Consider the following 20,833-nt stretch of genomic DNA (forward strand, 5'->3'; position numbering starts at 1 on the left):
TGAGGGGTGCCTGGGTGGCTCAGGTGATTAAGCCTCTGCCTTCAGCTCAGGTCATGGTTCCAGTGTCTGGGATTGAGCCCTGCATCAGGCTCCCTGCTTGGTGGGAAGCCTGCTTCTCCCATTCCCCCTGCTTATGTTCCCTCTTGCTGTCTCTCTCTCTGTCAAATAAATAAATAAAATCTTGAAAAACCCATTTTGAAGCACAATGAGGTATCACTATATATGTATTAGAACAGTAAAATGAAAAAGACTGATAATACAGAGTATACAGAGCAACCACAACTTTCATATGTGGCTAATGGGAATGTTAAATGTTGAAAAACTGTTAGTATTACCTAATTTTTTTTTAAAATTTATTTATTTGAGAGACAGAGAGAGAGCATGAGAGGGGAGGTCAGAGGGAGAAGCAGACTCCCCATGGAGCTGGGAGCCCGATGTGGGACTCGATCCCAGGACTCCAGGATCATGACCTGAGCCGAAGGCAGTTGCTTAACCAACTGAGCCACCCAGGTGCCCCGTATTACCTAATTTTTTAAAAAAGATTTATTTATTTTAGGGAGAGAGAGAGGGCACGCATGAGTGGGGGAGAGTGGGGAGATAGAAGGGAGAGAGGGGGAGAGAGAATCTCCGTGGGGGCTGGATCCCACAACCATGAGACCATGACCTGAGCTGAAACCAAGAGTTGGGCTCTTAACCAACTGAGCCACTCAGGTGTCCCATGAAAAGCTATTAGTAGTAGAATCTTAAAAAGTTAAACATACACATACTTTACAACTCAGCCATTTTACTCCCAGATACTTTCCCAGTATAATTAAAATATATGTCCACACAAAGATTTGTACATTATTGTTCATAGCAGCCTTATTTATAGTACCCAAATTATAAGCACTATATATACATTAATAAGAGAATGGATAAACAACAAGTGGTATACATACAACAGAATACTGCTCAGTAGCTCAAAGAATCAACTACTGATACTCATGGGTGAATTGCAAAATAAGCTGAGTGAAATAGAGCCCAAAGAGGACATCTAGTTATATAAAATCCTAGAAAATCTAGTTATATAAAATCCTAGAAAATATAAACTCATCTCAAATGACAGATAGCATCGGAGTAATTGCCCGGGCCTGAGGGTAGATGGAGGGATGGACCACAAAGAGGCACCAGAAAACTTCTAAGGGTGATGGAAATATTTTGTGTCTTGATCATGGTGACAGTTTTATGGGTATATATATTTTCAGAATTAATTAAATTATACACTTTAAATGAATGACTTATACTTCAATAAAGTTGATAAAAGAGAAAGGGAAGATGGTAGTTTGGGGAGTAAATGTATGAATTTTGGGTGAGAGGGCAACTTGGGGCACACTCTTTGGAGAAGAGAATTTACTTCTGTTTCATGAGAGGCACGATGTACTCTTAATAGTCCTGCAGTAGCATGTCATGTACTTCTAGTCATGTACTTCTAGTATGACATTTGCCAGAACAATCAAAGTGGTTAGTTTTTTTTTTTTTACAGTGTCATTCTTTTTTTTTTTTTTAATTTTTATTAATTTTATAAACATATAATATATTTTTATCCCCAGGGGTACAGGTCTGTGAATCACTAGGTTTACACACTTCACAGCACTCACCATAGCACATACCCTCCCCAGTGTCCATAATCCCACCCCCCTCCCAACCCCCCTCCCCCCATCAACCCTCAGTTTGTTTTGTGAGATTAAGAGTCACTTATGGTTTGTCTCCCTCCCAATTCCATCTTGTTTCATTTACTCTTCTCCTATCCCCTTAACCCCCCATGTTGCATCTCCTATCCCTCATATCAGGGAGATCATATGATAGTTGTCTTTCTCCGATTGACTTATTTCGCTAAGCATGATACCCTCTAGTTCCATCCACGTCGTCGCAAATGGCAAGATTTCATTTCTTTTGATGGCTGCATAGTATTCCATTGTGTATATATACCACATCTTCTTTATCCATTCGTCTGTTGATGGACATCTAGGTTCTTTCCATAGTTTGGCTATTGTAGACATTGCTGCTATAAACATTCGCGTGCACGTGCCCCTTCAGATCACTACGTTTGTCTCTTTAGGGTAAATACCCAGCAGTGCAATTGCTGGGTCATAGGGTAGTTCTATTTTCAACATTTTGAGGAACCTCCATGCTGTTTTCCAGAGAGGTTGCACCAGCTTGCATTCCCACCAACAGTGTAGGAGGGTTCCCCTTTCTCCGCATCCTCGCCAGCATCTGTCATTTCCTGACTTGTTCATCTTAGCCATTCTGACTGGTGTGAGGTGATATCTCATTGTGGTTTTGATTTGTATTTCCCTGATGCCGAGTGATGTGGAGCACTTTTTCATGTGTCTGTTGGCCATCTGGATGTCTTCTTTGCAGAAATGTCTGTTCATGTCCTCTGCCCATTTCTTGATTGGATTATTTGTTCTTTGGGTGTTGAGTTTGCTAAGTTCTTTATAGATTTTGGACACTAGCCCTTTATCTGATATGTCATTTGCAAATATCTTCTCCCATTCTGTCAGTTGTCTTTTGGTTTTGTTAACTGTTTCCTTTGCTGTGCAAAAGCTTTTGATCTTGATAAAATCCCAATAGTTCATTTTTGCCCTTGCTTCCCTTGCCTTTGGCGATGTTCCTAGGAAGATGTTGCTGCGGCTGAGGTCGAAGAGGTTGCTGCCTGTGTTCTCCTCAAGGATTTTGATGGATTCCTTTCTCACATTGAGATCCTTCATCCATTTTGAGTCTATTTTCGTGTGTGGTGTAAGGAAATGATCCAATTTCATTTTTCTGCATGTGGCTGTCCAATTTTCCCAACACCATTTATTGAAGAGGCTGTCTTTTTTCCATTGGACATTCTTTCCTGCTTTGTCGAAGATGAGTTGACCATAGAGTTGAGGGTCTATTTCTGGGCTCTCTATTCTGTTCCATTGATCTATGTGTCTGTTTTTGTGCCAGTACCATGCTGTCTTGATGATGACAGCTTTGTAATAGAGCTTGAAATCTGGAATTGTGATGCCACCAGCTTTGGCTTTCTTTTTCAATATTCCTTTGGCTATTCGAGGTCTTTTCTGGTTCCATATAAATTTTAGGATTATTTGTTCCATTTCTTTGAAAAAAATGGATGGTACTTTGATAGGAATTGCATTAAATGTGTAGATTGCTTTAGGCAGCATAGACATTTTCACAATATTTATTCTTCCAATCCAGGAGCATGGAACATTTTTCCATTTCTTTGTGTCTTCCTCAATTTCTTTCATGAGTACTTTATAGTTTTCTGTGTATAGATTCTTAGTCTCTTTGGTTAGGTTTATTCCTAGGTATCTTATAGTTTTGGGTGCAATTGTAAATGGGATGGATTCCTTAATTTCTCTTTCTTCTGTCTTGTTGCTGGTGTAGAGAAATGCAACTGATTTCTGTGCATTGATTCTATATCCTGACACTTTACTGAATTCCTGTACAAGTTCTAGCAGTTTTGGAGTGGAGTCTTTTGGGTTTTCCACATATAGTATCATATCATCTGCAAAGAGTGATAGTTTGACTTCTTCTTTGCCGATTTGGATGCCTTTAATTTCCTTTTGTTGTCTGATTGCTGAGGCTAGGACTTCTAGTACTATGTTGAATAGCAGTGGTGATAACGGACATCCCTGCCGTGTTCCTGACCTTAGCGGAAAAGCTTTCAGTTTTTCTCCATTGAGAATGATATTTGCAGTGGGTTTTTCATAGATGGCTTTGATAATATTGAGGTATGTGCCCTCTATCCCTACACTTTGAAGAGTTTTGATCAGGAAGGGATGCTGTACTTTGTCAAATGCTTTTTCAGCATCTATGGAAAGTATCATATGGTTCTTGTTCTTTCTTTTATTAATGTGTTGTATCACATTGATTGATTTGCGGATGTTGAACCAGCCTTGCAGCCCTGGAATAAATCCCACTTGGTCGTGGTGAATAATCCTTTTAATGTACTGTTGAATCCTATTGGCTAGTATTTTGGCGAGAATTTTTGCATCTGTGTTCATCAAGGATATTGGTCTGTAGTTCTCTTTTTTGTTGGGATCCTTGTCTGGTTTTGGGATCAAGGTGATGCTGGCCTCATAAAATGAGTTTGGAAGTTTTCCTTCTATTGCTATTTTTTGGAACAGTTTCAGGAGAATAGGAATTAGTTCTTCTTTAAATGTTTGGTAGAATTCCCCCGGGAAGCCGTCTGGCCCTGGGCTTTTGTTTGTTTGGAGATTTTTGATGACTGTTTCACTCTCCTTAGTGGTTATGGGTCTGTTCAGGCTTTCTATTTCTTCCTGGTTCAGTTGTGGTAGTTTATATGTCTCTAGGAATGCATCCATTTCTTCCAGATTGTCCAATTTGTTGGCGTAGAGTTGCTCATAGTATGTTCTTATACTTGTCTGTATTTCTTTGGTGTTCGTTGTGATCTCTCCTCTTTCATTCATGATTTTATTTATTTGGGTCCTCTCTCTTTTCTTTTTGATAAGTCTGGCCAGGGGTTTATCGATCTTATTAATTCTTTCAAAGAACCAGCTCCTCGTTTCGTTGATTTGTTCTATTATTTTTTTGGTTTCTATTTCATTGATTTCTGCTCTGATCTTTATGATTTCTCTTCTCCTGCTGGGTTTAGGGTTTCTTTCTTGTTCTTTCTCTAGCTCCTTTAGGTGTAGGGTTAGGTTGTGTACCTGAGACCTTTCTTGTTTCTTGAGAAAGGCTTGTACCGCTATATATTTTCCTCTCAGGACTGCCTTTGTTGTGTCCCACAGATTCTGAACCGTTGTGTTTTCATTATCATTTGTTTCCATGAATTTTTTCAATTCTTCTTTAATTTCCTGGTTGACCCATTCATTCTTTAGAAGGATGCTGTTTAGTCTCCATGTATTTGGGTTCTTCCCAAATTTCCTCTTGTGATTGAGTTCTAACTTCAGAGTATTGTGGTCTGAAAATATAAAGGGAATGATTCCAATCTTTTGATAACGGTTGAGACCTGATTTAGGACCGAGGATGTGATCTATTCTGGAGAATGTTCCATGTGCACTAGAGAAGAATGTGTATTCTGTTGCTTTGGGATGAAAAGTTCTGAATATATCTGTGATGTCCATCTGGTCCAGTGTGTCATTTAAGGCCTTTATTTCCTTGTTGATCTTTTGCTTGGATGATCTGTCCATTTCAGTGAGGGGAGTGTTAAAGTCCCCTACTATTATTGTATTATTGTCAATATGTTTCTTTGATTTTGTTATTAATTGGTTTATATAGTTGGCTGCTCCCACGTTAGGGGCATAGATATTTAAAATTGTTAGATCTTCTTGTTGGATAGTTCCTTTGAGTATGATATAGTGTCCTTCCTCATCTCTTATTGTAGTCTTTGGCTTAAAATCTAATTGATCTGATATAAGGATTGCCACTCCTGCTTTCTTCTGATGTCCATTAGCATGGTAAATTCTTTTCCACCCCCTCACTTTAAATCTGGAGGTGTCTTTGGGTTTAAAATGAGTTTCTTGTAGGCAACATATAGATGGGTTTTGTTTTTTTTATCCATTCTGATACCCTGTGTCTTTTGATTGGGGCATTTAGCCCATTAACATTCAGGGTAAGTATTGAGACATATGAATTTAGTGCCATTGTATTCCCTGTAAGGTGACTGTTATTGTATATTGTCTCTGTTTCTTTCTGATCTACTACTTTGAGGGTCTCTCTTTGCTTAGAGGACCCCTTTCAATATTTCCTGTAGAGCTGGTTTGGTATTTGCAAATTCTTTCAGTTTTTGTTTGTCCTGGAAGCTTTTAATCTCTCCTTCTATTTTCAACGATAGCCTAGCTGGATATAGTATTCTTGGCTGCATGTTTTTCTCATTTAGTACTCTGAATATATCATGCCAGCTCTTTCTGGCCTGCCAGGTCTCTGTGGATAAGTCTGCTGCCAATCTAATATTTTTACCATTGTACGTTACAGACTTCTTTTCCCGGGCTGCTTTCAGGATCTTCTCTTTGTCACTAAGACTTGTAAATTTTACTATTAGGTGACGGGGTGTTGACCTATTCTTATTGATCTTGAGGGGGGTTCTCTGAACCTCCTGGATTTTGATGCTTGTTCCCTTTGCCATATGGGGGAAATTCTCTCCAATAATTCTCTCCAATATACCTTCTGCTCCCCTCTCTGTTTCCTCTTCTACTGGAATCCCAATTATTCTAATGTTGTTTCGTCTTATGGTGTCACTTATCTCTCGGATTCTCCCCTCGTGATCCAGTAGCTGTTTGTCCCTCTTTTGCTCAGCTTCTTTATTCTCTGTCATTTGGTCTTGTATATCGCTAATTCTTTCTTCTGCCTCATTTATCCTAGCCGTCAGAGCCTCCATTTTTGTTTGCACCTCATTAATAGCTTTTTTTATTTCAACTTGGTTAGATTTTAGTTCTTTTATTTCTCCAGAAAGGGCTTTTATATCTCCCGAGAGGGTTTCTCTAATATCTTCCATGCCTTTTTCGAGCCCAGCTAGAACCTTGAGAATTGTCATTCTGAACTCTGGATCTGACATATTACCAATGTCTGTATTGATTAGGTCTCTAGCCTTTGGTACTGCCTCTTGTTCTTTTTTTTGTGGTGAATTTTTCCGCCTTGTCATTTTGTCCAGATAAGAGTATATGAAGGAGCAAGTAAAATACTAAAAGGGTGGCAAGAACCCCAGGAAAATATGCTTTAGCCAAATCAGAAGAGATCCTAAGTCGTGGGGGGGGGGGGGGAGAAAGGGGATAAAAAGAGGTTCAGAAAGAAAGAAAAAAAAATTAAAAAAAGAATACCAATAAAGAAAAAGTATAAAAAGGAAAAAATATATATATATATTAGATAAACTAGTTAAAAAATGTTAAAAAAGAAAAGGGTAAAAGTTAAAATTTAGCAGAAGAAGAGAAAAGAAAATTGAAAAAGAAAAGAAAAAAAATTAAATTAACTGCAAGGCTAAAGAATCATGGGGAGAAAGCCATGAGTTCCGTGCTTTGCTTTCTCCTCCCTTGGAATTCCGCCGCTCTCCTTGGTATTGAAACTACACTCCTTGGTAGGTAAACTTGGTCCTGGCTGGGTTTCTTGCTGATCTTCTGGGGGAGGGGCCTGTTGTAGTGATTCTCAAGAGTCTTTGCCCCAGGCGGAGTTGCACCGCCCTTACCCAGGGCCGGGCTGAGTAATCCGCTGGGGTTTGCTTTCGGGAGCTTTTGTTCCCTGAGCGCTTTCCGTAGAGTTCCGGAGGACGGGAATGAAGATGGCGGCCTCCTGGTCTCCGGCCCGGAGGAGCCGAGAGCCCGGGGCCCCACTCCTCAGTGCACCCCCAGAGAACAGCGCCCAATGACTCCCGCCACCCTGGCCTCTGGCCGCGCTCCGAGCTGACCGAGCCTGCGACCGGTTCAAGGTAACCCCAAGCTGAGAGTCACTCCTCGGCTCTGTCTCTGTAGCCGGCTTCCCCGTTCTAATACCTGTGAGCTCTGCGACACTCAGCCACCCCCGATCCTTCTGTGACCCTGCGGGACCTGAGGCCACACTGACCCCGCCTGGGCTTCCCCCCGGTTAAGCCTCTGGAGCGATGTCCCTCAGCGGAACAGACTTTTAAAAGTCCCGATTTTGTGCTCCGTTGCTCCGCCGCTTGCCGGGAGCTGGCCCCTCCCCCCGCGGTCTATCTTCCCGTCGCTTTGGATTCACTTCTCCGCCAGTCCTACCTTGCAGAAAGTGGTTGATTTTCTGTTTTTAGAGTTGCTATTCTTCTTCTCTTCGATCTCCCGTTGGATTTGTAGGTGTTTGTAATCTTTAGATAAGCTATCTAGCTGATCTCCCGCTACCTGAAGTAGTCTCAGCCTGCTACTTCTCCGCCATCTTGACTCCCCTCTCAAAGTGGTTAGTTTTTAAGTAAAAGCCTCTAAATTGTCTTCAACAGTAAAGTCTCTTTTATTTTAGTTTGAAGAGAAGCGTTTTGTATTAATTTCGTCCTCAGAAAGCTGGGCTGTCAAGGCTTCAAGTAAACGGTGCTGATGTGGTGTTCAGAATATATCCTGAAGAGGCTGTTTCTTCCTTCCTGAGAGTGTTGGAAATCTATGCTCTTTAAATTATTTTAGCTAACATATTCATCTAAGTATCTTTGGGAAATTAATACCTACAGTGCTCACCAGGAGTGTAATAGGAATCATTTGTGTTTTGAGTGATATCTTACAGGTGTTTTGAGTGATATCTTATACTAACTTCTCACCTGCTAAAAGGGTATCATGTCACTAATTTGTAGTCCCTTTTCGTAAGCGTTAACCGTGGCCCCAGCAGAGGGTTTCCTATCTTTACACTGAGATTATTGGAAAAATAAAGCTTTTGAGGCCAGAAAGCCCTGCGTTCACTTTCTAACTGAAAATAGTTGACCAATTTTGGCAAATGACATTCCTCCTTCCAGCCTGTTTCCTCACCTGTAAAATATATTAAGAGTTCCTAGAATTGCTGTAAGGATTAGCAGCATTAAATGTACCAGTGCAGTGCCTGACACATAGTAGGTGCTTACTAAGTGTTATTTCCATTCCTCCTGATAGGATTTCTGGTGCTTCTGGTGCAACTAGTGTATTGTATCTGGAGTTCTTCCGGTTCCAAAGTATTATATTTTGTACTTCACTGTTTTCCACTATTATTGATGTACCTTCTCAGCCTTATTTTTCAAGTCCTGTTTTTCAAATTTATCTATTCCTCTTGATCTGAAACATATGGGTTATGAGCAATATGATTTTTGGTTTATTTACAAAATGTAAATCTTGACCTCTATCCCTGAGCATAACTCAGTGAAAGCTTATTCTGAAATCAGTGTCTACTGTGCCTTTTGCATTCTTTACATCACTTTATTCCCTTTGGTTAAGTGGTCAGTTAGAAGGTAATATTTATGCCTTTAGGTCATCAGGGAACTGGCAAGCCATCATGCAACTTTCCCATGGTTTCTCAGAGTTTGATTCCTTTTAATCATACCTTTCCTTGTGGTTCTGTTGTACTGAGCTCAGATTAATCCCTGTGGACATGTTGTTCCATAGCTGGCCACTCTTATGCTCTTGGCCCAGGCTCCATGGCCTGTCTCCAGCAGTGTTCATATGCACATGAAGTCAGTTCCAAAACTGGGTGTCCCAGAGCTTAAACTTCATAGTGAGAGTGGGCTGGGGCTAGGACTGAGACTATCTTCCTGCAGAACACTTCCACAGTGGCCCTGCTTTGCTTTCCAGGTTTTTACAACTAGGAACACAGTGTATTAGTCTTGTGAGTGAGAAATATGACCTAAGCTCCAAACTGAAAGCAATCAAAGAGAAAACCAAAATAGCATAAAATACATTCTGTCATCTTTGAAAGAGTACCTACCGTCTAAAGCTCCAGCAATACCATTCTTATAGTTCATTATTTAAATTTAGTTTTTATATGTATCACACATTGAGAATCATTTTCTGTTCCTCAGAGGGAATCACTTTAATTTCTGATTCATTTGATATTAACCTCTTTATTGGTAATTAATGTTTATTGTTTTTTTACAGAGTAAGGCATTATGTATTAACTTCCCACTAAGAAGATGAGGATTTCCTGTCTTTGAGCAGCAAGCACCCTACCACTGCTGCATGCAAGTGCATTTCCCATTTCACCATTTCCCAATATAAGTACATCATAATCAGCAGTTACCTTATTATAATTACATAAACAGTATTCTTAGCTGAGCTGTGTTAGTATTTGGTGGTTACTTTTCTTTCCTTGCACAGTATTTTGTTTTCCCTTGAATGAATAACCTTTTTTGTTTAGTTTTCTGTGTTCTCAACCATCACTAATCCCAAACCTTTCCCAACTATATAAATATCCTGTTAGTAGAGTTGACCCTTGAACAACATGGGGTTTAGGGGCACTGGCCTCCCCCCCCGCACCACCCATGCTGTCAAAAATGTATGTAAAACTTTTGACTTCCCCCAAACTCGACTCCTAATAGTCTACAGTTGACCAGAAGCCTTACTGATAGCAAGCAGTTGATTAACACATATTTCATATATGTATTATATACTGTATTCTTACAATAAAGTAAGCTAGCAATGAAAATGTTATTAAGAAAATCATAAAAAGAGAAATACATTTATAGTACCATATTGTATTTATCAGAAAAAAATCTGCATGTAAGTGAACCCACACAGTTGAAACCTGTGTTGTTCAAGGGTCAACTGTATATGCTGAAACACTGGTAATTGATCAGTTTTTTGTCTTCAGTAAATCTTTCTAGTCTCCTGATCTGCTGCAGTCTTCACTGGTTGTTCTTTAGATTTGCTGCTTAGCTGTTTCTTAGGATCTTCTCTCAGTGTCATCTTATAAATTCCCTTTGCTTCCCCTACCCGTTGGATCCCCTATGGATCTCATGTCTTCCTTTTTTGGGTTTATAATGTCTTTGGTAGAACATGTCTTCAGGTAACTTCTTGAGAAAAGTTGCATAGGAGATAACATTTTTGAGACCTTCAATGCTTGTCTTTAATTTTTCCTAATTGTTAAATTGACTGAGTGTAGTATACTAGGTTAGAAATAATTTTTCCTCAGAATTTTGAAGGAATTGCTCCAGTGTCCTAAGTGTTACGGTGTTGATATTAAGAAGTTTTAAATAAAACCCCTTTCTTTGGTGTATATATTTCCCTCTGAAAGTCAAGACCTTCTCTTTGCCTTCAATGTTGCAAGATTTTATTATGGTGTGGTTTGGTATGGGTCTTTCTTTATACGTTTGTGGACCCTTTCAATCTCTCTTTCTCTTTTTTGTCTTACTTTTTGGGTGCATTCCCCCAGTTTTATCTTGAAACCACATTTTAATTTTACCAGCTTATTTTTAGTTCCTAAGATTTTCTTTTCATTTTCTGAATATTCCTTATTAATAGCATCTTGTGCTTGTTTCCTGGATTCATTGTTTTCCCTTCTTCCCCTGAGCTTATTAACCATAGAAATTTTCTGCTCTAGATACTCTTTCTCCAGGTTGCTTTACTTTTTGGATCCTTATATTAGATAGTGTCCTCAAATCTTTCGTGATTTTTGGCAGTTTTCTTATACTGAATAGTGGGATATTAAAAAGCAGAATAGATTGAACTCACATCTGATCTACCTCCAGATCCATTTGCTAATTTGCAGGAAATACCAAGGACAGAAGAAAACATTGAATTGCACCATGAGTATCATTTGGCAAAATGCAGTCTATAAAACACTCTATAGCCTCAAATGCCTGATTTCCTCAAAACGGTAGGTTAAGAGAGACTTTAAAAGCATATTAAATTTTGCATTTAAAAATGGTTAAAACAGTAAATTTTATGCTGTGTCTGTTTTACCACAAACAACAACAACAGGGGCAAGACTAAATTATAATATCTATAGGACATGTGGAGGGCTTTTGGGACATGTGGCAAAATTCCATTTTTTTACCTAAATGGTGGTTTTAAGAGTGTTAACCTTAAAATAATATCACTAAGCCATGTATTTGTTTTATGTGGGATTTTTTGTATCTGTGTTTTATTTTAAAATAAAGTGTTTAAAAAAATTTTTTAAATAAATAGTTTTATGTACATTGGTGGGCACTGTTGGCTCTGGTCTTCACTGTGGGGTGATGTGGACATTTTCACTGGCAGAATCCCCAAGTCAGTTTTTTTAACTCATGTGTTCTCAAATGATTTGGTCTAGGGACCCCTTTACATGCTAAAGAGATTAAGGACCCCAAAGTACTAGTTTATGTGGCTTACATCTATTAGTATTTACCATGATAGAAATTAAAACTGAATTTTAAAAATATTTATCCATCAAAAATAACAGTAAACACATTTCATGTTAATAGAAATATTTTTATGAGAAATGTTATTTTCAAAACCAAAAAAATTGGAAGTGACACTATTTTATATTTTTGTAAATCTTTTCAATACCTAGCTTAATAGAAGACACCTGGACCCACATTCATTTCTGCTTTTAATATCTTGCAATATCACACATAGCATAGCCTTTGAAAACTTGACACTTTTGAGAGAATGAGAGTGAAAATGGCAAATAACATTGAAAATGTTACCTTGCTTACTCTCTTAGAGGATCTAGAGATTCTCAGGGTTCTTGGACCCTACCTAGAGAACCAGTAAATCTGCTGGTTTTCTCTTGATTCTCCAAGAGTTTACTTGTCTGGCCTACTGGCTGTCAGCATTCTGGAACTGAAAGATGGGAAGAAAGCTGTAAACTTTCACTTGATTCCTCATTAATTGGTATCCTATCATTATGGGTGCCTCATTGTCTCTCAGACCAGTCCAGAAAGCTTGTGTTTTGCCATCTAGTCTTGTGTGCAAAGGATAGGATCAGAGAGTCCAGTTGCTTCTAAAACATATTTTCAACCAGTCTTGCTCTTTTAAACTTGCCATCATAGTATTGACTTCCAAAAGTACCATATAGAGTCTTTTTTGGGCATCTGCCATGGAAATTGGGTTGTTCAGTTTTTCTCATTCTGGCCAGAATTTAGTTTTGAATCTGCTGTAAGTTAGGGCCCAGATTCCATCTATTTTCTACTGTCACAGTGTTCTTGCATTGGTCTTATCTCCCTTCTCTTTGTCTTATTTAACTTAAATCCAAAGATTTATGCCGGAACAGACAAACATACTTTTGAAGGTTGTGTTTTTGTTACTTTAGGACATAGTGGAGCTAAAAATGTGTGTTTAAGGTACCATCTGGAATTGGAAATCCCAGCAGTTCCACTTAAATGGATGTTTCTCTATAACTTATTCACATTTTGTGATAGTACGTTATTTTCATGAGGTGAGTGGACATTCATGGGGAGAATTTACATCCTTCATCAGACAGTCCTCTCTCCTACATTGGGGAGGATTCTGGTGCTTGCTATCTAGCATCCTGGAGAATCTGAACATGTATAATATGTTAGGGTTACTTACAGATAATGTAGTTACTTACAGATAATGTAAGTCTGCCTCTACTGAAGCAGTAAGTACTACTTAAGCAAATTAAGATAAAGTTCCTGAATTCTCTTCAAGATATCTCATTGGCAGAGAACAGATATCTTACTGGTCTGCTGTTCTCATTAGGTGCTCTGAAGAACCACATGCAAATACCACTGTCTTTTCTGAAGGAAATGATTTATTTACTAACTTCACAGATTCTTTGAGAATGCAACAAAGAACAGCTCTTAGAATCTACTGAGCAGGGAGAGAAATAGGATTTCTGATTTTCCTGAGACTGTGGTTCTTAAGAATAGCTTCTGTGCCAGGATAAATCAGGAGACTTTTCTCTGTCTCAGATTGCTAGACACACACCCCCACCCTCACCCCGGCCCAGAGTCCAATTCAGTGGGTGTGCTGGAGGGTTCAAGAATTTGCATTTCCAGTAAGTTTCTGATGGTCTGTGGATCACACTTGGAGAACTACTGCTCTGAGAAAAACTTCGCAAAAGATAGAATTTAGTGAAAGCATGTTAATTTAAATATTTAAACTCCAGTTATAAAATTGGAGTTGTTTTTTGTGAAGTAGGCGCAGTAAATTTTTAGATAAAAATTTAACATCAAGAACAGATCAGTATGGGAGCATCTCGGTGGCTCAGACTTCAAGTGTCTGCCTTCGGCTCAGGTCATGATCCCGGGGTCCTGGTATCAAGCCCTGCATCAGGCTCCCTGCTCAGTGGGAAGCCTGCTTCTCCTTCTCCCTTTGCCTCTCCCAGCTTGTGTTCTCTTTCTCACTGTCTCTCCCTCTGTCAAATAAATAAATAAAATCTTAAAAAAAAAAATCAGTATGAATAAAGACAGTATCTCATGCTGTAGGTGAAATCTGATGTTTTGCATGCTCTGAACAGCACAGGTTATTTATAATGGATTTTTCTGGTTTTGTATGCTTGACAGGCTCTACTTATGAGAATCAATAAGCAAACATTTGAGACTACACCATATAGGAATGTAAATGAGTACACATAAATTCCATTGCATGTTAGCAGCACAGTGGCATTAAATAATACCCTGCCCAATTCTTTATTTTATAAACACCAAAAGAATAATCGTCAACATTTTTTTCCTATTAAATTCTTCAGTGTACTTTTTCTTTTGCAAAATTAACAATTTGTGAAAAAATATGTATAGTCCAAATTCATAATTAAACTCTCTTGTGTTTAATGGACTTAAAATACTATGCGAACTTAAAATGTAAGGTTGAGAGACTAAAATTGAGAATGAACCCATGAAGGTCCTATAAATACTTTTAAATTTACTAAGAAAATAAGACTGTTTTTCAAAAGGGAGTATCAAAATTGTAATAGTGTTGCATTCTCAGAGGCCTGGTTTAGTTCCCCGTTTACATGTTCACCTTGCCTGTGATGTTACAACTCAAAGTTCTTGACTCCAAGCATACTGTGATGCTTTTTTGATAACGAAAGTCTTCTATAAGTGACCTCTTAAAACCTTGCTCTGTATGGCTTGTATGGCCAGCCTCCATTGGCCAAGCTGGGTTTTCTCAAGCCCCATTTGAGTGTACCGAATTATGTGTGGCTTTAGCTAGCTGGACTAGGAGAGCAGCATGCAGAGCCCACAAGGGCGGAGTCCTGACACCTGGTGGCAACCATTTTCCAACTTCTTCCCTCTTGTGGCTCTAAAGTTTAGCTCTCTTCTGTTTCTTTTATTTTTCACAAGGCTCTATGGCCAAATTCTCTGTTTTTACTCAGGCTTTTATTTTAAACCCCCTTTTGTAATTATCCTTTACAAAAGTGATTTAACATCTTTCTAATGAAAGCTAAAATCTTTATGACTTAGGAAAGGATAATGGGTGTTGTCTGGGTAGAGTAAGAATTTCATGGGTAAGGAGGTTTTACTGCATCTATAGAACACATTCCTCCTGACACATTTTTTTCTTATTTTATACATCGAAGGGAGGAATGCGCAGTCAGCCAAATAGTCAACAACTTATATTCATTTCAATCAAGGAGGGGAGTTTGTTCTGAATTATAGTCAGTTTATTTGTGTGACTCCTTTGAGTGTTTTTATTCCCCTTTCCCCATAAATTGTTTTTATATACAACCTGTGTTAGAGTTCCATTGTCATAATTTTAGTTACATACTTACTTTAATGAGCCACTTTGCCATAGTCAGAAACTGAAGTATTAGGCCACATAAAATTTTTTCTGAAGATCTCAAAATCTTTGGCCCTAGTTATACCTCCTTGTACAAATAATTGTTATCCTACTTTTGGTTGAGCTGAAGAGGTTGAGAAATTACCTGAAGTCCTTCTAAAGCTCAGAGCTCCGTCAGTAGCTGTGCTTCCTATCACCTAGGACAATGCTTAGCCTTCACATTTCTGTAACAACAAGCCATTACCCAGGCTTCAGGCCTTAGAGCTCTCTTTCTTTCTTTTTAAGATTTTATTTTTATTTATTTGACGCAGAGAGAGACAGAGAGAGAGAGAGAGGGAGCGCGGGCACAAGCAGGGGGAGGGGAGAGAGAGAAGCAGACTCTCCGCTGAGCAGAGAGCCCAATGCGGAGCTCTGTCCCAGGATGCTGGGATCATGCCCCGTGACCAAGGCAGATGTTTGACTGAGCCACCAAGGCGCCCCTGGAGCTCTATTTCTAAGTACTTTCTTTCTCAGAAGAGCTTATTACACTTTGAATTGTCACCTTTATGACATGTGGTGATTTGCACTTTTGGCAGAGCACTAACTTGAGTCATTGAATGTCTCAGGCTGATGTGATGGCTTTTTTTTTTTTTTTTAAAGATTTTATTTATTTGACAGAGATCACAAGTGGGCAGAGAGGCAGGCAGAGAGAGAGAGAGAGGAGGAAGCAGGCTCCCCGCAGAGCAGAGACCCCGATGCGGGACTCAATCCCAGGACCCTGAGATTATGACCTGAGCTGAAGGCAGAGGCTTAAGCACTGAGCCACCCAGGTGCCCCTGATGTGATAGCTTCTTAAGTGATAGTGGTAGCAGCAGTCTGCTTGGTGCCCACACAGCACCACAACTTCTTTATTCTTTACTTGTCATGTAGATAGGAACTTTCCTGCATTGATATAAATATTCTTTCCTAGGGAAATGTCAGTTGATGGTGCTTATAATGGATTGAAGAAGTCTAAGAGGATGAGCATTCCTAGCCTGAGAATCAGAAGCTTTATTGTAAGAAAAATTGTCCTATGTGCTCTCACTTCTTCAGGCATTTTGCCCAGGTTGTTAGTCTTATGGGGACTGAAGAAAAAGAAGACTTTTATGACAGACTTCTTGAAAAACATCCTGTGGCAATTTCTTTGGGATACCACTAGATTGAAAAATTTCTTCATTGCAGGATTATAATGTTTAATATATTGATGTGTGTATTTAATTTATTTTTGTATCTTTTGTTATTGTGGCATAATTGATATGTGTCATACTGGTTTCTGGTGTACAACTTAATGATTCTTTGTATATTGCAAAATGCTCACAGTAAGATCTAGTTAACATCCATCACCACACACAAATTTTTTTTCTTGTAATGAGAGCTTTTAAGACCTGCTTCTCTCAGCAACTTTCATTTTTTTATTATGTTCAGTTAGCCACTATATAGTACATCATCAGTTTTTGATGTAGTGTTCAACAATTAATTAGTTGTATATAACACCCAGTGCTCATCACTACATGTGCTCTCCTTAACACCCATCATGTGGTTGTCCCATCCTCCCACCCCCACTCCCTTCTGTATCCCTCAGTTTGTTTCCTGGCGTCAGTAGTCTCTCATGGTTTGTCTCCCTCAGATTTCTTCACGTTCAGTTTTCCCTCCCTTCCCCTGTGGTCCTCCATGCTGTTCCTTATGTTCCACACGAGTGAAACCATATGATAATCGTCTTTCTCTGCTTGACTTACTTGACTTAGCGTAATCCCCTCCATATCCATCCATGTTGATGCAAGTAGTGGGTAGTCATCGTTTCTGATGACTGAGTAGTATTCCCTTGTATATATGGACCACATCTTTATCCATTCATCTGTTGAAGGGCATCTCGGTTCCTTCTATAGTTTGGCTCTTGCGGACATTGCTGCTATGAACATTAGGATGCAGGTGTCCCTTCTTTTCACTACATCTGTATCTTAGGGTAAATACCCAGTAGTGTAATTGCTGGGTCATAGGGTAGCTCTGTTTTTAACATCTTGAGGAACCTCCATACTGTTTTCCAGAGTGGCTGTACCAGCTTGCATTCCCCCCAACAGTCTAAGAGAGTTTCTTCGCAACTTTCAAATATGTATCACCATGCTGTATACTACATTCCAGGACTTATTTATTTTATAACTGGAAGTGTGTACCTTTTGACCACCTTCACTATTTTGCTCACTCCCAGCCCCTGCTACTAATTTTGGTTTTATTTTTTGAATTCCATAAAATCATACAGTATTTGCCTTTCTCAGTCTGCTTATTTCGCTTAGCATAATGCCCTAAAGATCTGTCTGTATTGTTACAGATGGCAAAATTTCCTTTTTTATGACTGAATAATATTCCATTACCATATATACCACATCTTCTTTATCCATTCATTCATTAGTGCACACATAGGTTGCTTGCATGTCTTGACTATTATAATGCTGCAAGAAACGTAGGGTTGCATATATCTTTTTGAGTTAGTGTTTTCATTTCCTTTAGTTAAGTACCCAGAAGTGGAATTGCTGGATCATATGATAGTTCTGTTTTTATTTTTTTGAGGAACCTCCATACTATTTTCCATAGCATCTGCATCAATTTACATTCCCACCAGCTGCACAAGTGTTCCCTTTTCTCCACATCCTCACCAGCACTCGTTATTTCTACTCTTTTTGATGATAGTCATTCTGACTGGTATGAGGTAATATTTCATTGTCATTTTCATTTGCATTTCCTTAATGATTAATAATGTTGAGCATCTTTTTATGTATTTTTGGCCATGTGTCCTCTTTGGAAAAATGTCTATTCAGATCCTCTATTTCTTAAGATTTTTTTTTTTCTGCTGAGTTGTAGGAGTTCCTTCCTTATATGTTTTAGATGTTAATCCTTTATCAGATACAACATTTGCAAGTATTTAATACCATTCAGTGGATTTGCTTTTTGTTTTATTGATGGTTTCCTTTGCTATGCAGAAATTTTGTAATTTGATGTAGTCCCATTTATTTCTGCTTTTGTTGCCTTTGTTTTTGGTGTTAGATCCAAAAAATCATCACTAAGATTGATGTCAAGAAGCTTTCTGCCAGTGTTTTCTTCTAAGAGTCTTATGGTTTTTACATCTTATATGTAAGTCTTATTCCATCTTGAATTACTTATTTTTTTTAATGTGTGATATAAGATAGTGGTCCAGTTTCATTTTTTTGCATGTGCCGGTCCAGTTTTCCCAGCACTGCTTGTTGAAGAGACTGTTCTTTCCTCATGGTATATTCTTGTCACTTTTGCCATAAATTAATTGACCTTATATGTGTGGATTTATTTCTGGGGTCTGAATTCTGTTTCATTGATCTCTGTGTCTGTTTCTATGCCAATACTATACTGTTTTGATTACTGTAGCTTTGTTACAGGGTTTAAATTAAGACCATGATGTATCCTGTTTTGTTCTTCTTTTTCAAGACTGCTTTGGCTATTCATGGTCTTTGTGATTCCATAGAAACTTTAGGATTATTTGTTTTATTTCTGTGAAAAATTCCATTGGAATTTGGCTGGAGATTGTGCTGATTCTGTAGATTGCTTTGGTTAGTATAGACATTTTAACAGTATTAATACTTGAAATCCCTGAGCATGGAATGCATTTCCATTCATTTGTGTGTTTTTCATGAAAGTTTCTTTCATCAGTGTTTTCATCAATAGTTTTCAGTGTATAGTTCTTTCACTTGGTTAAATTTATTTCTGGGTATTTTATTCTGTTTGATGCAATCATGAATGGGACTGTTTTCTTAATTTCTCTAATATAGTTTATTAGTGCAAAGGACACAGCTGGTCGCATATATTGATTTTGTATCTTTTTTTTTTTTTTTTTTAATGAGTTTCCTTCATTCTTTTTTTTTTTTTTTTTTTTTTAAAGATTTTATTTATTTATTTGTCAGAGAGAGAGGGAGAGAGAGCGAGCACAGGCAGACAGAATGGCAGGCAGAGGCAGAAGCAGGCTCCCTGACAAGCAAGGAGCCTGATGTGGGACTTGATCCCAGGACGCTGGGATCATGACCTGAGCCAAAGGCAGCTGCTTAACCAACTGAGCCACCCAGGCATCCCTTGATTTTGTATCTTGAGACTTTACTAGCTTCATTTACTCTAATAGTTTTATGGAGTCTTTAGGGTTTTGTTATATATAGCAGTCATCTGTATATTGTGATAGTTTTACTTCTTTTGTGTCTTGGATGCCTTTTTTTCCTCTTGCCTAATTTCTTGCTAGGTCTTCCAGTATTATGTTGAATAAAAGTGGTGAGAGTTGGCATCCTTGTCTTCTAATCTTAGAGGAAAAGCTTTCAGCTTTTCATCATTGAGTACAGTATTAGCTATGGGCTTGTTATGTATCGCCTTTATTATGTTGAGGTACATTCCTTCTACACCCACTTTTTGGAGAATTTTTAAAATCATAAATCAATAATGAATTTTATCGTATGTTTTTTCTGCATTTGTTGAGATAATCATAGGATTTTTGTTCTTCATTTTGTTAATGTGGTATAGCACATTGATTTGTGGATGTTAAACCACCCTTACATCCCTGGAATAAATCCCACTTGATCATATTGTATAATCCTTCTAATGTATTGTTGAATTTGGTTTGCTAAATTTTGTTGAGCATTTTTATATCTATGTTCATTAGGAATACAGGCCTGTAATTTTCTTTTCTTGTGATGTCCTTGTCTGGTTTTGGTACTGGGTCATGCAGGCCTTGTAAAATGACTTTGGAGACATACTCTCCCCTTCTATTTTTTGGAAGAGTTTAAAAGGATTGGTATTAATTTTTCTTCAAATGTTTGGTAATATTCACCAGTGAAGCCAGCTGGTCCTGCACTCTTGTTTGTTGGGAAGTTTTTGATTACTGACTCAATCTCCTTATTAGTATTTGTTGTGTTTAGACTTTCTATTTCTTCTTGATTCATTCTTGGTATGTTTTAGTTTTCTAAGAATACACCTATTTCTTCTAGGTTGTCCAGTTTGTTAGGATATAATTATTCATAGTAGTTTCTTATGATCCGTTGTATTTCTGTCGTATTAGCACTAATGTCTCCTCTTTCATTTCTTATTTTATTCATTTGAGTCCTCTTGCTTTCTTGGTAAATCTATTTTGTTTATCTTTTCAAAAAAACAAGCTCTTCTTCTTTTCACTGATGTTTTCTCTTGCCCCCCCCTTTTTTTCTCTCTCCTACTAACTTTGGGCTACACTTGTTCGTCTTTTTCTATTTCCTTGATGTATAAGTTACATTGCTTGAGATAGTTCTTGTTTCTTAATGTAATCATTTATTGCTATGAATTTCTCTCTTAGAACAGCTTTTGCTGCATTCCATAAGTTTTGATATATTTCCATTTCCATTCGTCACATTATTTTTTGATTTCCCTTTTAAGATTTCCTTTTTGACCTATTGATTGTTTGGTATCCTGTTGTTTAATCTCCATGTACTTGTGAATTTTCCCATTTCCTTTTCGCAATTGGTTTCTAGTTTCTTACCATTGTGGTCAGAAAAGATGCTTGATATTATTTTAATCTTCTTAAGTTTATTAAAACTTGCTTTGTGGCCTAAACTGTGATCCACTCTGGAAAATGTTCCCTGGGTGCTTGAGGAGAATGTGTTCTGTTACTTTTTGATAGAATGTTCTGTATATATGTCAGGTCCATCTGGTCTAATGTATTGTTTAAGGCCACTGTT

General features: G+C 38.2%; 1 protein-coding gene across 5 annotated transcripts in view; it reads left to right on the forward strand.

The window, feature by feature from the left end:
- Positions 1–20,833, forward strand: part of CBR4 (carbonyl reductase 4) — a 123,650-nt gene that overhangs the window by 47,400 nt on the left and 55,417 nt on the right. Inside the window, exon 5 of one of the 5 annotated variants that reach the window (XM_047717720.1) lies at positions 9,540–9,892. The exons of the other annotated variants lie outside the window; for them this stretch is intronic. Coding sequence (XP_047573676.1) covers positions 9,540–9,544 — 5 coding nt within the window. The 3' untranslated portion in view covers positions 9,545–9,892. Of the gene's footprint in view, positions 1–9,539; positions 9,893–20,833 lie in introns of those variants that run through there. 5 annotated transcript variants of the gene reach the window in all.

This window comes from Lutra lutra, chromosome 2, assembly GCF_902655055.1.
Source record: "Lutra lutra chromosome 2, mLutLut1.2, whole genome shotgun sequence".
In the NCBI taxonomy this organism is placed as follows: domain Eukaryota; kingdom Metazoa; phylum Chordata; class Mammalia; order Carnivora; family Mustelidae; genus Lutra; species Lutra lutra.